We start from the raw sequence: 14659 nt of genomic DNA, 5'->3' as shown, positions 1-14659 counted from the left end.
TTTCCTTAGTGGTCAGATACCTTCCTTATACATATACAGTTAAACAAGTTAAGGCAGGTCTCTCAGTCAGTCAGTCAGGCCTGGTGGTAGATGCATCTTCAGGGTGTCTTGTTTAATGGTCAGGCAAAAAGGAACTGATTATTAAGCGTTGACTAAATGCTGCTGAATTCCGGTTATAATGTGTTTAATCCTGTTTACCAGAACTAAAGGTGGGTAGCAACAGACCAATGAGCCTAAACATTGTGAATGTGTGGGTGCATTAATCTGTATCTCAGTGATAATATAAAATGTGACATGTGTGAGAAATGTTTCATCTTCCAGGAAAGCAGCAGCAAAATGTGACTTGAGGGTTTCACCCTGGCAGTTGTGCCCAGTCCTTCGTAGAGCCATATTTATAGTGTTAACATGGTTTTGAATGTAAAAAATAGTGTTAATTCTATATTCTGTGGCTATCTTTTTAGCTTGATATTACTGTGGTGTCTGTGGGGTGATGTGATTTCCCATTCTAATCTGTCTGTACACGTTCTTATCAAGCCCTGGTGGATTGTTTACCTTGTTACTAATGTACATTCTCATGAGTTAATCAACCTCTTCAGCACTATATAATACTTAACTTACAGTTGGTTTAGTGGCTTGATAAAATATTTTTTCTCCTGTGGAAGGACTGTGACTTTTTGAAGGATTGTCTTATTTGCACCACTGCCGTGTGGCGTATTTTAGTGAAAGAGAATAAAACATCAAGTTCTCAAACAGAGAACAAAGTTCATCGAAAAAACAAACAGCTCTGGACAGCTGAAACAGGTTGGCAGATTTCAAGCGTCAGTGTTCACTGGCAGACCTCTGAGAGAACAGGTCACCAAATAGAGGAGAGCCTCGACTTAAATGTCTGTTTTAATGAAATTAAATCTCTAAAGATGCCTCGAAGCGGCTTGAAGTTCATGAGTTGTAAGTTATTTGATTATTTATTTATTTATTATTTAACATTATTTATATTTTATACTTTTTATGTTTGTTTTTTATTATATTTTAGAATTTAATATGTTAAGTTAATTTACATATTATTTTTTTACATACATACACATTGTTGGTGCAGATTATTCCATTAGCAGTGTGTGGTATTGTAATATAAAGGAAAAACCAAAGCAAATCTGGTCAACATGATGAAATAACCCACATCATATTGTGCCATATAATGGTTAGAAATATTCCAGGATGTTGTATATTGTTGAGGTTAGTGTGAGAAAATAATTTAGGGTTTAGGTGCTGAATTATGTAAGTAAATAACACACCAATTCTGCACTGTGATCTTTTTTGACTAGCATAACTAAATTCACTGTGGTCTTGCTAATCCTGTTCCTGAAATTCTATTCAAATTAAATATTCAGTATGATGTGTCAAGAGAGTAACATTCTAATTTCCTGTTCCCGTTAGTAATGCAATCTTAGGCAAATTAGTCGACTGTTCCAGATGTTGAAGTTGTTTCTTAACATTTCTTTATGGGTTGTTAATAACACATTATTTATGGTTAAATCAAAACAAATTATTCTTTAAGCACTGTATGATTTTACCTGGAGATTTCGTTATTAGATTTTCTCAGAATTGCTGTGTGTACACTTTCATGAAGATACAATCTGCCAGGTCTTTAGTGAGGGGGAGGAAGCCAATCTCTCTACAGCATTACAGACAGTTCTGGGGAGTTGATGTAATCCTCTTGGTGTGTTGTTTAGCCTGGATCAGTATTGATTTCTCCTCGCTCTCCTTTCCCTGCGTAAACCCTGGGTCACCATATGTGTGTAACAAAAGCCAGTTCTAGTATTCACTCTGCCAGTTCTGTCAGGACAATGAAGCCGTAAGTTGGAGCTACGTTTTGTTTGACTCTTCTAGAAATCGTGGCAGTACTCAGATGTGAAACATCCTTTCATTTTCCTGCTCTCATTCAGATGATTTGCAACAGGTTTTTCTATCTTAACGTTTGAATATTTATCATAGTCTCTACTTCAGAAGGTCTGTCTAATGTAATTAGGTCTGTGATTGGTGAGTTTATTTTTAGGTTTTAGAGCTGGTTTCTGCAGAAACCTAACATTTGCCTATAAAGTAAACATTTGCTAGTATCTGTTATCTATTCAGTCAGACCCAGACTGTCCTAGAAAAATCCAGTCCTTTTCCACTTGGCCTTCAGAGACTGTAATCTCTGAAATTGTCAGAAGCACATTTCAGGGACTCAGGGCCTGAAATGTGCTTATATGGGACAGACTACTGTGAGATAACTGACCCAGAGGAAACGGATGTGAGCAGTTCCTGTTTCAAAAGTCTTTGCTAGTTTATAGTGTCATGCCCGTTTTGTCAGCAGAGCTCTGCTGGTGAACGTCTTGAGCTCTCAGGAAATTCATTTTAAGATTTTGTATTCAGGCCTAACCGTAAGATTTTGCAAGTCTCAGCTAGCACAAATGAGGTTAATTCTTTCTGCAGCATGTACTATAATAATAATGGGTATGTGGTTTTACCATGTAACAGTTACTTAGCAGTTTGTGCATAGTCATATCTGTGTTTCAGAAGGTAGTTTTGGAATGGGTTTTGGAGACAGTAAGCAAGTGCTTCATATGTAGATTGTGAGGTTTTATGGTTCTGGAACACAGTACTCATTCGACAGGTCAGTGGAAGTCATATAGTCAAAGACAAAGTACAGTTTTATGTGGCTAATTTTACTGTAATTTAATGTTTAATTTTATCACTGCTGTCATAGGCAACAAGGCTCTTTGGTTTCTGGTAGAGATGCACAGTGATGTAGGAATCATTAGCTCAAGCAAAATTATGCCCCTGGACAGATGATTACATTCGACTCTTTTATATTAAGGGGGACATATTCTACCCATTTTCCACATGTGAACGCTGTTCTGAGGTCTTATTGAAAAATCTGTGACATGCTTTTGTTCGAAATATCACAAGGATAAAACACCATAGCACTGTTCTCTATTAATGGAACCATGGCCTCTCCTGGCATAAAAATAATTACAATTATTTGGATGATTTTATACATTTTAAAAGCTAAGCACCAGCTATATGAAAGTGTCAAACAAATAAATACAGTGGAATTTGAGTTCCTAACTTGTGTTTATTGATAGTCAGAAAACATGTTATTTCTTACTAATTCAAGGAATAAGGTTTAAAAGACCATTGGTGTCTCCACCCCCAACTCTAGAAGTCACATTTAATTTAATGCAAAATGACGAAAGGGTGTGTTGTTTTTGGCTGCAATATTTGGCTGCCCAAAGATCCCAAAATATCCAGAAAATGGACTAAATTTGCTTTTCCAACAGCATGGGCATGTAAGTAAACCAACTAAAGAGCCTCTGTATACATGGAGGTAAACAGGGTAAGGACACTTACTAAAACACCCCTGTTAACGTTAGCTTGACTTGCTAAACTCGGTGGCTCAGATTATACTCGGCTACGTAGCTGCATTACGGAGGTTTATAGTGTCGGATGAATTCGAGTTCGACTTCGATCACATTTACAAGAATAACAGTACCTCTAAATTTGAGTTTAGCTTATTGCTAGGCTATTGTCATGAATAATGTTGGTTATTTAGCTAGATACTGTCATAACAGTCAGTCATAACGGTGTTTTACGACGGCGTTGTTCAGCTGTTGTCCACCAGTGACGTCACAGTTGCGTTCAAGAATTTCCGTAGCTAGCTCGGGTTTTTCCGTCAGTTTAATAAAATTGTCAGTTTTAAAGCAAATTAAACATGCTATTTTCATTTTAATTCATACTTATATATGTCAGTAATTAAAATAATGTGAAATATTCATGGAGGTCCATTAAGTGGTGCTTCGCCTTTAATATGATTTTTAAGCACAAGATTGTTTTAAAATATTAATAAATACAAAGCCAAGAGGTTTATGGCTAGTGGTGATGTCCTATTTCTTGTTTTGGTAGTTTTTCAGGGGATTTTATATTGTTCGTATTAATATTGGAAATATATCGTATCGACCGAAATTAAGTAATATATCGTGATATCAATTTTGGCCATAACGTCCAGCCCTATATTTACCATATAAATCACATCATATGTGAACCTGATTTTGAATCCACCAAAAGAGGCACTGGATCCAATCAGGGAAATAACAGATCCAGAGCCAAGTTGCAGGCTTGCTGTAAATAGCCCCTTTTATATGTGCATCTATAAGCAAGTTCCTGTTTAAAAGGTGCGGGGAAGTGATGTTAGAATGGCTTCCTGGGTATCTGTACTGTAGTAAGCTCCTCCATCTGTTCTGCCATGCCAGACAGCTTATCCCTCTAGTTTGAGCAAACATGGATAAACTGGCACTGGCATGTACTAACAGGTGGCTGGCTTTAGGCGAGTGCCATGAGGGCACAGAGAGTGTGAATAAATCTGATGGTGTATCATAGTATTGAAAAGTCTCTTACATGTGTTCAGGTTAGTGTCACCCAAATGTTAACTGTAGCTGCCGTATTCAATATTTACATTTAGGCTATGACATAACCTAATAAATTATTTTCCATTGCAAAAACATGGACATGGTATATGTCTAAAATATCTTATTTGAAAGACATTATTTTATTTCAGTGCTATCCTCACTGTCCATTCTCTCAGCTCCACTGGCCATTCAGGAGCAGGGTGTAAACTATAAAATTACAGACTGTAGTCCATCTGTTGCTCTGCATATAACCCCCTCCACCCCTTTCATTCTGTACCTCACCGGTCAGGAACCCCATGGGACAACAACGCAGCATTTATGATTTGGCCGGTGGATATTTCTTAGCACTGCAGGGATTGATGTGTTGCTGTGTTAGTGTGTGTTGTGCTGGTACGAGTGGATCAGACACATTGATTCACAGAAAATCGATGAGCTGACTTAAGTTAGCCTTCTCCACAATCTTTCATCTGCTTTTACAGAGCTGGTGTAAATCAGAGTGGTTAAAGACGCCCTTCAATGAAAGTAATTTTTTGGTTAACATGTCTGTGTGGTGTTTATAAGCTAGATGAGTATCATGAGTGATATATATGCAGTCAACAGCTTGGCTGAGCATTCTGCTTTGAAACAGCAGTGTTGCAGCGACAGTCTCAAAGACTGGTTTTATCACAAACTTAAGAAGCCACTTAAATGTAGAATTATGTGTAAGCAGTTTTATGGAATTAGGTGATTTTATTATTGTTCTTGAATGTAAACAGTAAATGTGTCATTTTGATGGGCGTAGGTGATATTTCACATGTTTAATCAAGTGTTAACCAGAGTGGGAGAATTTGAAAGAATAGAAACACAGAAGAAAACTGGACTCATCATAAATACATATATATATATTATTCAAATATATCAATAACTTACATTAGCCTGTTCATTCTTGCATACCTTCTAACGTACATATTTCACTGTAGTTCTGTAGTGGAATCATAACCTCTAGTTACTCATGACAGAACAAAAATAGCTTACAAACCTGTGTCTTTATTCCAGCTTTCTAACTGAACACTCTGTGCCAGTGTTTTTTAGTCTACTTGAAGTTACCTCACGATAATAGTGTCTAAATTAAGAAGAACAACACACTGTTATTAGCTCTATTCACCATCTAAAACAGAACCTTGTGTTCTTTCTAATCACAATGTGTTCTTTCTTGTCTAGTGAATGTTGTCAGTTTTCACGGAGCATCTCAGCCCATCTCTTTAATCTGCACTGTACATTTGTGTGGCATTATTGCTAAAGTAAACAAGTTGGCATTTCTCATCCAACCTAATAACAAAATGCCTAAGGATGAGCATAAATATAGCACCACTCAACAGTTTAAAAAAAAAAAAGAAAAGCTACTGTCCTGAATAGGAATAGAAAAGAGGAAGCTTCCCTGGCTTTGGAATTCACTGGGTGAACGGATGCATGAAGAATGGACGGAGAATTTAACAGGAGGATCATAATGGGCAAGGTCTGTTGCCTAATGACCTCTACTCTAGTACACAGAGTGCACACTTACTGAGGCTTAGACTGACTACAAACATTTTATTTGTTTTAAGATTATTTACAAGGTTTTATAAGAGCACACTTGATTGTATATATTTTTATGTGCAGTGCAGTGATGTTGGGATTGATTTGTTTAGTGTAAAGCTTAAAAAAGTCTGCTAATTTATTTTTGTATTAGAATGGTCTTATGTTTTAGAACGACTCTATGTTGATTGCTTTCGAAGATGTGCTGCTAGCTTTGTCATAGTACCACAAGTGATTTTACACTTAGTAGGCAAATATTTATTTACTAATATTTATAAGAGTTTTCAATTTTGACCCATTATATCACTGAATGCACTGGACACATTGGGCCTCATTCAAAAAATGTTAATAAGAAATGAACAAACTGCGAGGAAATGGACATTCCTGAAATCTTTACACCAGATTCATGAAAGCTGCATAAACACCAGATTGTATTTTTGGAGAAAGTGTGTGTGTGTGTTAGCAAATACCAAATGTTCACAAATTGGGAGGGCGTGCATGTTTCTTTGTAATTAACGTACTACTACCATAATCTCCGCCCATGGATTTCAAATGGCCACCGTATAATGAAGCGCTTGGACTGAGAAACCTTAAAAATCTCCTTTAACATCTCTCCTTGTGGCAATGCAGTTTTATTTGAGGTTGTCGTCCAATCCCTAGTTTAATAAATACTTCATCATGTTAAATCGAGTGTGCAGTTAATTTAACAAATCCATACCATCAAGGAGAACATCTGGAAACAAACTTTGTTGTTCACACTTTCTCACAACACACATACTTTTAAAAAAGAATATCCTATTTTGGGGATAGGTAGTGTCGCAGTCACACAGCTCCAGGGACCTGGAGGTAGTGGGTTCGATTCCCGCTCCGGGTGACTGTCTGTGAGGAGTTGGTGTGTTCTCCCTGTGTCCGCGTGGGTTTCCTCCGGGTGCTCCGGTTTCCTCCCACAGTCCAAAAACACACGTTGGTAGGTGGATTGGCGACTCAAAAGTGTCCGTAGGGGTGAGTGAATGTGTGTGTCTGTGTTGCCCTGTGAAGGACTGGTGCCCCCTCCAGGGTGTATTCCCACCTTGTGCCCAATGATTCCAGGTGGGCTCTGGACCCACCGCGACCCTGAATTGGATAAGCGGTTACAGATAATGAATGAATGAATGAATATCCTATTTTGTATTTGTGAATATATATTTTTATACAAGCACCACTTTACAATACAATACAGGTTGTTAATCATTGTGGTTGTTAATATCCATTGTTCATTTTTATATCCAAACTCCAATGTCTAAATATTCATAAAAATGTTTAGTTATTAACTAAAATAAGTTTTTGCTAAAAGTTGATTGCTCTTTAAAGGGTTGTAATTTTATTGTTCTGCTATTTTATATGTTGCCTTTAGTTGCTTTAACATCAGTGTCATAAAGTGTCTTAAACTGTCAATAACATTATTTATCCCATTATTTCTGGGGCAGTGAAGTCACCAAAAAATGGCTATAGTAGAGGCCTATTGGCTATTAAAAAATATTTTAAAAACCAAGAATATACAGCATTTTCATTACAAGAATGACTAAGATGTTGCTGTAGATTGACGGGACAGAATGTAACCTGTAACTGCAGAATACAGACTTCCCGCAGTCATTTTTTATTAATGCTTGAATTATCACTACTAAGTGAGAAGTTTATTTTAGAACCTTGACTCTCCTGACGATGAAATATTAAAAGATCTTCCTCCGGTGAGGTTACCGAGTGTAAAACCACTTGTCAACCTTCAAAGAAATGTTTGCGTGTTTATGTGCATCTTTGGAGAAGATAGAATTTTTTTAACCTTGACATCCATGTCTCATAACTGCTTCTCCTTGACAGAGTCCCCCTCATATCATTAGCAGTGTCCTCCGTACTGTCATGCATTCACCCATAAAAATAATATGGTGCTATCTTTAAACTAGAAAAGGAAACACACTGGCTTGAACATTCAAATTTGTAGGTTGCTCTCTGTGGTGTTGTGGTTGCTTGAAATTTAGCCATCATTCATTACAGGTTACATGCTCTTGACAGCCACTTTGTTATGCTATCCATCTTTTCCTAGCATTTGTAAGTCTAAATAATACCAGCTGTGTGGTGAATGATGTCGTTTTAGTGAAGTGCTGCATGATTTCTTACTCAGCCCTCCCTCATGACAGGAAGGTGCCTGCATGGGAATAAATAATTTAGTTTCTCAGTGTTTCCCACCGTTCAGGACAAGGAGGCTTTCTAGTCGCCTGTCAGTCATGTGTATCTATGACACATAGGCTGAAGCCAAAGCTTAGCCTTGGCATTATATAAGTTGCAAAATGATGTATGTCTGTTTTCAAGTCTTGTGACAGTCTTAAATATCGAGCAGTGAAAAGTTTGTAGTCTGCCCTTATAAATAGTAAAATATTTCAGATACACACTGCGCACACACAGTAGTATAATCTGTATAGAAAATCATGAAATGAAATCAGATGCTCTGAAACAGCACATGAGACCAAGTATAGAGTGTGTGCAAATATATGTGTATCTCCGGAGGAATGGTCACCACCAGATGTAGTGCAGAGCCCGGATTAGCAACTGTGGGTCAGTGAAGCATTGCAATGTATTTGAAACTGTAGTGTGGTGCAGGCCTTCGAGTGTGTTTGGCCTTTTAGAATGTTCTTCCTCGCTGGCAGGTGTTGGGGCTTTTTAATATTATATATCATTCTTATAATGTTGTGTCCTGTTGCGGCTTATTATTCATCTACTAATCTTCAACTTGCATTCACCACATTTGAAGACCTCAGCTTTTAAAAGAGGTCACAAAATATCCAGGCTGCCCTTACAGCTAACCCTTATCAGAGGGCACTGTGATCTGATGGATCATCGAGTAACTGTCCACAGTTGTCTTTTGTAATTTTGGTCTTGTTGCTAATGAGATACAGAACTGTGCTGATATGCTTAAAGCTTTTGGCAGAGGAGCAGGCCGTAGTCCACTCACACACACTCTCTGTTCTATAGATCTGCTGAGATAAAGCCAGTATACATTTTACGATAACAGCTGTCTTATAGGATTACTGCATGTCACACTGCATGAGATAGAGCAGCTGAAATCGTGGTCAGTTATAATGACCAACTGTAAAATCTCATATCTACTGAATTTTAGAAGTATGCCGTATGAGAAAATGACAACTTTCTGCTTGTGTTATTCCAAACAATTACAGGCTGTTAGCAGCGTCACATTGTGCGAGTTTTGACACCGCTAGAACTTTATCGTAGGCTGCCTTTGTTTGCAAAGGCGGTGAAAAATGTCACAGTACATGTCCAGAGACCATCGATTTGAGCTCGGTATCAAAGAATTTGTTCATGAGGTGCAATTTCTGTTTGTAATAGCTTTATATTGATAATAATCACACAGTCCAAACCTGCCATTATTCAGTGTGGACCATTACTGCAGCACCACTGCGTGACTGATAGCAAATCCAGTATTTTTATGTTGAAGTCCAGGCGTTTTTATATATTTGCTGAACGAATGTCTTTGGTAGAGTCTTTTTCATTTCAATTGGCATTTATGACACTGGTGTTGTAATGCACTGCTGGCTTTTCATCATTCACAGATGGTTCCATTTTTTTTCACTGCCAGTTAATGAAACATGATTACGTGATGTGTAATAGAGTTGCTACATTATGCTAAATGGCAGTCCTGAACAGAGTTATTAGTGAAATTAATGTGTCATAATTAAACATGCACCCCCTACATTGCGATCATTCTGTTCTAGCCATGAGTTTTAGTTCGAATGCTGTGCTAAACAGATATGTAAGCTAATGAATCACTGGAAGTCTTAGTGTGTGTGCTGTAACTGCCCTCACAGCAACCACCCCGACTTCAGATTCCAGTTTAACACGACAAAATGCAGGCTCCTTAATCAGATACCAAGATTTCTGAATGTAAATGTCAAAGTTACAGTCTGGACTTAACCTTTCTGTTATGGAATATAGATGTTTAAATGCCTGAAATGAACATTAGCTCCCTGCCAAGACATTGCTTGTGAACTGGGATGTACCCTGTGGCCGGATAGACAAAACAATGGTTAGAATCAGGTTTTTACACACTAGGAACTTGTTTTCCAATACATAGGAGCTTGTGGTCCACTGTAGATGAGAGTTAAAGTGCTATGCTTGCAAAAGAAATACAGAATAGGAAATTAATTTAAAGTGGCATTATACATGATACACCTTTTCTACAAGTAAACATAGTTAGTTCCCTGTGGTATTAATAAAATGTAAGAGACATGTTTTCATCAATATACCCCAAGGATCAAACAACACAGCACCTTCTTACCCAGTCTACTTAGCCCTTCTCATAATGACTGGTTTCAGTGCCTTTTTCTTTAAACTACAATGTGCCGCTCTTTAGCCTGAAGTGAAAGCCCAGGAGTGAGGAGCAAGTGTTTTTATTTTACTTGGTTCCCTTTATTTTCCTTTCCCATTTTCACTCATTTTGCTCAGAGGTCTTAGCACTTAGACTTTGTCAATATACTGTAATATGTTTCTTAAAATTACATAATTTTCTATTTTTTTTATGATCAGTAGAAGACTTGAATGAGTGATTCACTGAGAATGATTCAGGTGAATTGGCAGGACTTCAGACTGATACATCATCCGCTTAATGTGAATGACTCTGTTGCTGCTGGCGGACCAGGCTTCTCTGCAGATTTCTTCCTTCACATTATAAAAAAGCTTTACAGCCTTTACGTTCATCTCATGACTTTATCTACTGTGTTCAGGAAATCAGTACAAATCTGTGAAGGTGTTTAAAAGTAATCGAAATGATGGACGGCTTTTGTGGGCACATACGCAGCTTTGGGACCATTTTGTTGTTGTTGTTGTTTTTTATTTGCGATCACAGGGTGCAAGTGGATGTGCACTCTGGTTGTATCATGTGCTTTTGGGCTGAATGTCAAATGGCATCCTGGGGTTATTAATCCCGGAAAAAACAGGCTAAGCCTTAATTCTCCACACTCCCAGTGGAAATGCTGCCAGTCCCATTTGCCCTTGCTGGGTAAATTCCCTTCCACCCCCCATATGTTTTTGGAAGCGGTAGCGATTTATGAATTTAACAAGGAAGCAAATATAGACTAATCCAGTGACTAATGTAACAGAAGCTGACTTATTAGCCTTGTGATAGGGCTGACACAAGCAGTATTTTGCTGGCCTTGAACAATCAGTGAACTTCTACATTCTTAGTATTACCCTAAAACATTAATATCTACAAAACTCATTTTTGAGCATGTGTATGATTTTTTTTATTATTATTATTATTTCAAATATTTGTATTAATTCATTTTCTATAAGCACTTCAGCACTTACACAAGGCAGGAAACACCCAATGGATAGAGAGCCAAACCATGTTTTCACACACACACAGTCACTCACACACTTGCACAGCCAATACACCTACCAGCATTTGGTGGTTCCTAAGTTACATAGTGCAATATCTGAGCCTGGAGTAGCAATGACAGAGGTTCTATTCTCCCTATTAAAGGTCAGTGGAGACTCACAATGATTTTACACTGTAATAATAAGGTAAAAAAATTCTACCTACAGTTCCTTTCAAACTGCAGACAAGCAACTTGGGGAAAGCTCAGATTCATTATCTGTAATTCATTAAAGTCATAGCACAATAAACTTACATTTACCATACTTTGAATTAATCACACTTATAATTAATGTCCACGTTATTATAAGTGATGTACTCTGCAGAGTATCTGTGGTTGTAGAGCAGTTACAGTAGACTGTCCGTGTGAGTGTTTGAGAGTACAGGCCATGCTGGAGTGCTTCTGGCTGTTGAGCAATCTGATGGCCTGCAGAAAGAAGCTGTCCCTAAGCTGTCTGGTACTGTATGCTTCTGTGTTGTCTGCTGGATGGCAGCAGCAAGAACATAATGTTGCTTGGGTTGGTGAAATATTAATAGATTAGTACTCACCTAAATATTTTTGAGGAAAGTCTGCGAATATTTTTTAAAGAATGAGTCATTCTAAAGGGCTCACTGAGTTCAAGTGTAGTTCTGTAGGAGGATTCTAACATTGCACCATGTTAGTTTGTGAACTTTCTTCCCTCCTAGACGTAAAACTATCAACTCTGAGTGGTGTTATTGAAAAGCGGAACTTTTTAGGAACCATACCAGCTCAGCTACAAAGTGGCAGACCATGTGAAGTTACACAGTGGTGTCTGTAATATTAACATCGGCACAAAAACTGTGAGCCGAGAGTTTCATAGCGTGGCTTTCCATGGCTTACATCACCATAGACTATGCCAAGCATCGGATGGGGTGGGGTAAAGACATTGCTACTGGACTCTGGATCACTGGAAACATGCTCAGTGGAGTGACAAATCATATTTCTCTCTGGCATTCTGATGGACGAGTCTGATTTTGTTGAGTGACAGGAGAACGTTATCTGCCTGACTGCTCTGTGAAAACTGGAAAACTGTAACGACTTGCAGGAGTAGCAATAGTGCTATGGTTTTTCAGTGGTTGACTTAGGCCTCTTAGTTCCTGTGAAGGCATATCTTATTGCTTTAGCACACAAAGAGATTTTGGACAAATGTATGTTTCCAAATTTCTGTCAAAAGGCTAGGAAATGCCCTTCGCTGTTCTAGCATGACTGTGCTCCAGTGCACAAAGCAAGGTCCATAAAGGCATGGTTGGGTGAATTTGGTGTGTAAGAAATTGACTGACCTCAATCTTATCAAACACATTTGAGAGGAAGTAGAATGGGGATTGTGAGCCAGGCCCTCTCGTCTAACATGTGTGTCTAACCTCACAACTCCGTATTAATGCCTATGTATTTAGAATGGGATGGAATAAATTTCCCTGTAGGTTTAACAGACTTTTGTCCATATAGTGTATTATTTAGTAAAAATATAATTTTTGCTTGTTTACATTTTATTATTTCTAAGTTCTTCACCCTGTTCAGGGATATGGTTGGTCCAGAGCCGACCGGGAATCACAGGCCGTGAGGCAGGACCACACAATGGATGGAGCGCCAGTGTAGTTAGCTTTTAGTTATTTAGATGTAGTTACTAAGAGATATAATTGTGCTTTATTGGTGGCAGAATCTGTGCTGCTGTATGACCACTCAACAAACATGGTTCCTATGCAGGTAGATATTGGTTAGATGTTGCATAATATTTCGAGAAATCATGTTTAAAGGTTGACGATGTGATCCTCATGAGTAGCAGGAAATTGGGGGTGAAAGAGTGAAGGAAAAGTGCTGCCTCATCCCTATAACATCCTCAGCTGAAGTGCCCTTGAGCAAGACACCTTACCCCCTGAGGTACTGGGATGACTGCCTGCCACTTCGTGCGTGTGTTTTTAGTTCATTGATAATTAAGCATCTGCTATATTTGTACTTTAAATAATGGTACTTTAACTTGAATGCCTTAACTGTTATAATCTTGTCATTTTTCCTTATTTATGATTAATACACTCCTAAATTGTTAGGAATATTGGTGTATTACAACATGGGGAAAAAGAAAGACACATGATGGTTTTATATGAAGTTGCACGCAGCCAATCTTTGACAGTGTGTGTGGGTGTGAGAGTGTAATGACAGGGTCTATGTGTTGGAGATGCTGTGAGCTGAGAAAAAGACTGACTGCTGTTTAGAACTGAGCAATTTTAGAAAGCGAACTGTCAAATGTCTCAGCTTTCCATCTGCCCTGAATAATAGTGGATTTATGCTATTTGTTCCTTTCTCTCTTGCTCCCCCTCATGCAGACACGCACTCCCACACACAGTTAGCTGATGTGACCTGTCATGTATAGCCAGCCAGCTCAGTGCAGCGATGGCGTAACGCTGCCACAGGGACAGGATGATAAAATCAGCGTTTGCTCTGTTTAAACTTCCCATGACCAGGCCGTTCCTGATTCCTGCCACTGCCGACTTTAACCACAGAAAGGCACAGGGGAAGGAATTAGATGAAAGAGAGAGACCTGTGTTGCCTGATGCACTGCAATATATTTAATACCTTTTCTACTTTGAGGCCAAACGTTGCCCTAGTCAAATTCCATGCTTTGTTGATATTCCAAGGGAAAACAGACATGTACAAATCTTCTACACAGTCAGTAAAACAAAATCTTTTACAGGTACAGGTTTTTGTTCACCAAACACACAAAATGTAAACATTCATTCAAATGTATGAATGTATTACAGCTGTCTTAAAGTCTGCTGTTTGTTTACATTAATCTTTAAATATTTAAGGAGCTACTTTCCCCAGAAAGTAAGTATTTTACATATATATTAAGCTAAAACTACAATAGAAAATGTTCTGTAACTAAAGATACTGGAAATCCTAGATGTTTGTAGAAAACAACTTCACATTTCTATTTGCTAATTTCACACACACATCAAAATCAAAACTAATATAAATTGTAGCCTGTGCAGGAAGTTTAGGCAGGATATTATCTTATTTTCCCTTTCAAAACCAACAAAACCTAGTTTTCTAATGTAATTAACATGTGGGGCACAGACTGAAATGAACAGGCTGTTCGGTTTCAATGCAGTTATATAGTTTCTGTTTATGTGTGTCACATTGTCCAGCTGTTTTATCAGTGCTCAGGCCAGGTCACTAACATTGGCCATGTCTTTGTGAAGCTCTTGCTAAAGGAAGATCCGC

The 14659-nt window shown here is 38.1% G+C and overlaps 1 protein-coding gene across 2 annotated transcripts in view; it reads left to right on the top strand.

Moving 5' to 3' along the window:
- The window catches only part of mib2 (MIB E3 ubiquitin protein ligase 2), a 72527-nt gene that overhangs the window by 9353 nt on the left and 48515 nt on the right, over positions 1-14659 (top strand). The window contains exon 1 of one of the 2 annotated variants that reach the window (XM_066643389.1): positions 847-945. The exons of the other annotated variant lie outside the window; for it this stretch is intronic. Within the exon in view, the coding sequence (XP_066499486.1) occupies positions 915-945 (31 nt within the window). The 5' untranslated portion in view covers positions 847-914. Of the gene's footprint in view, positions 1-846; positions 946-14659 lie in introns of those variants that run through there. 2 annotated transcript variants of the gene reach the window in all.

Source organism: Hoplias malabaricus, chromosome 14 (genome assembly GCF_029633855.1).
Source record: "Hoplias malabaricus isolate fHopMal1 chromosome 14, fHopMal1.hap1, whole genome shotgun sequence".
Classification (NCBI taxonomy): domain Eukaryota; kingdom Metazoa; phylum Chordata; class Actinopteri; order Characiformes; family Erythrinidae; genus Hoplias; species Hoplias malabaricus.
The sequence above is the reverse complement of the archived record's forward strand: the minus strand, read 5'-3'. Positions and strand labels throughout refer to the sequence as shown.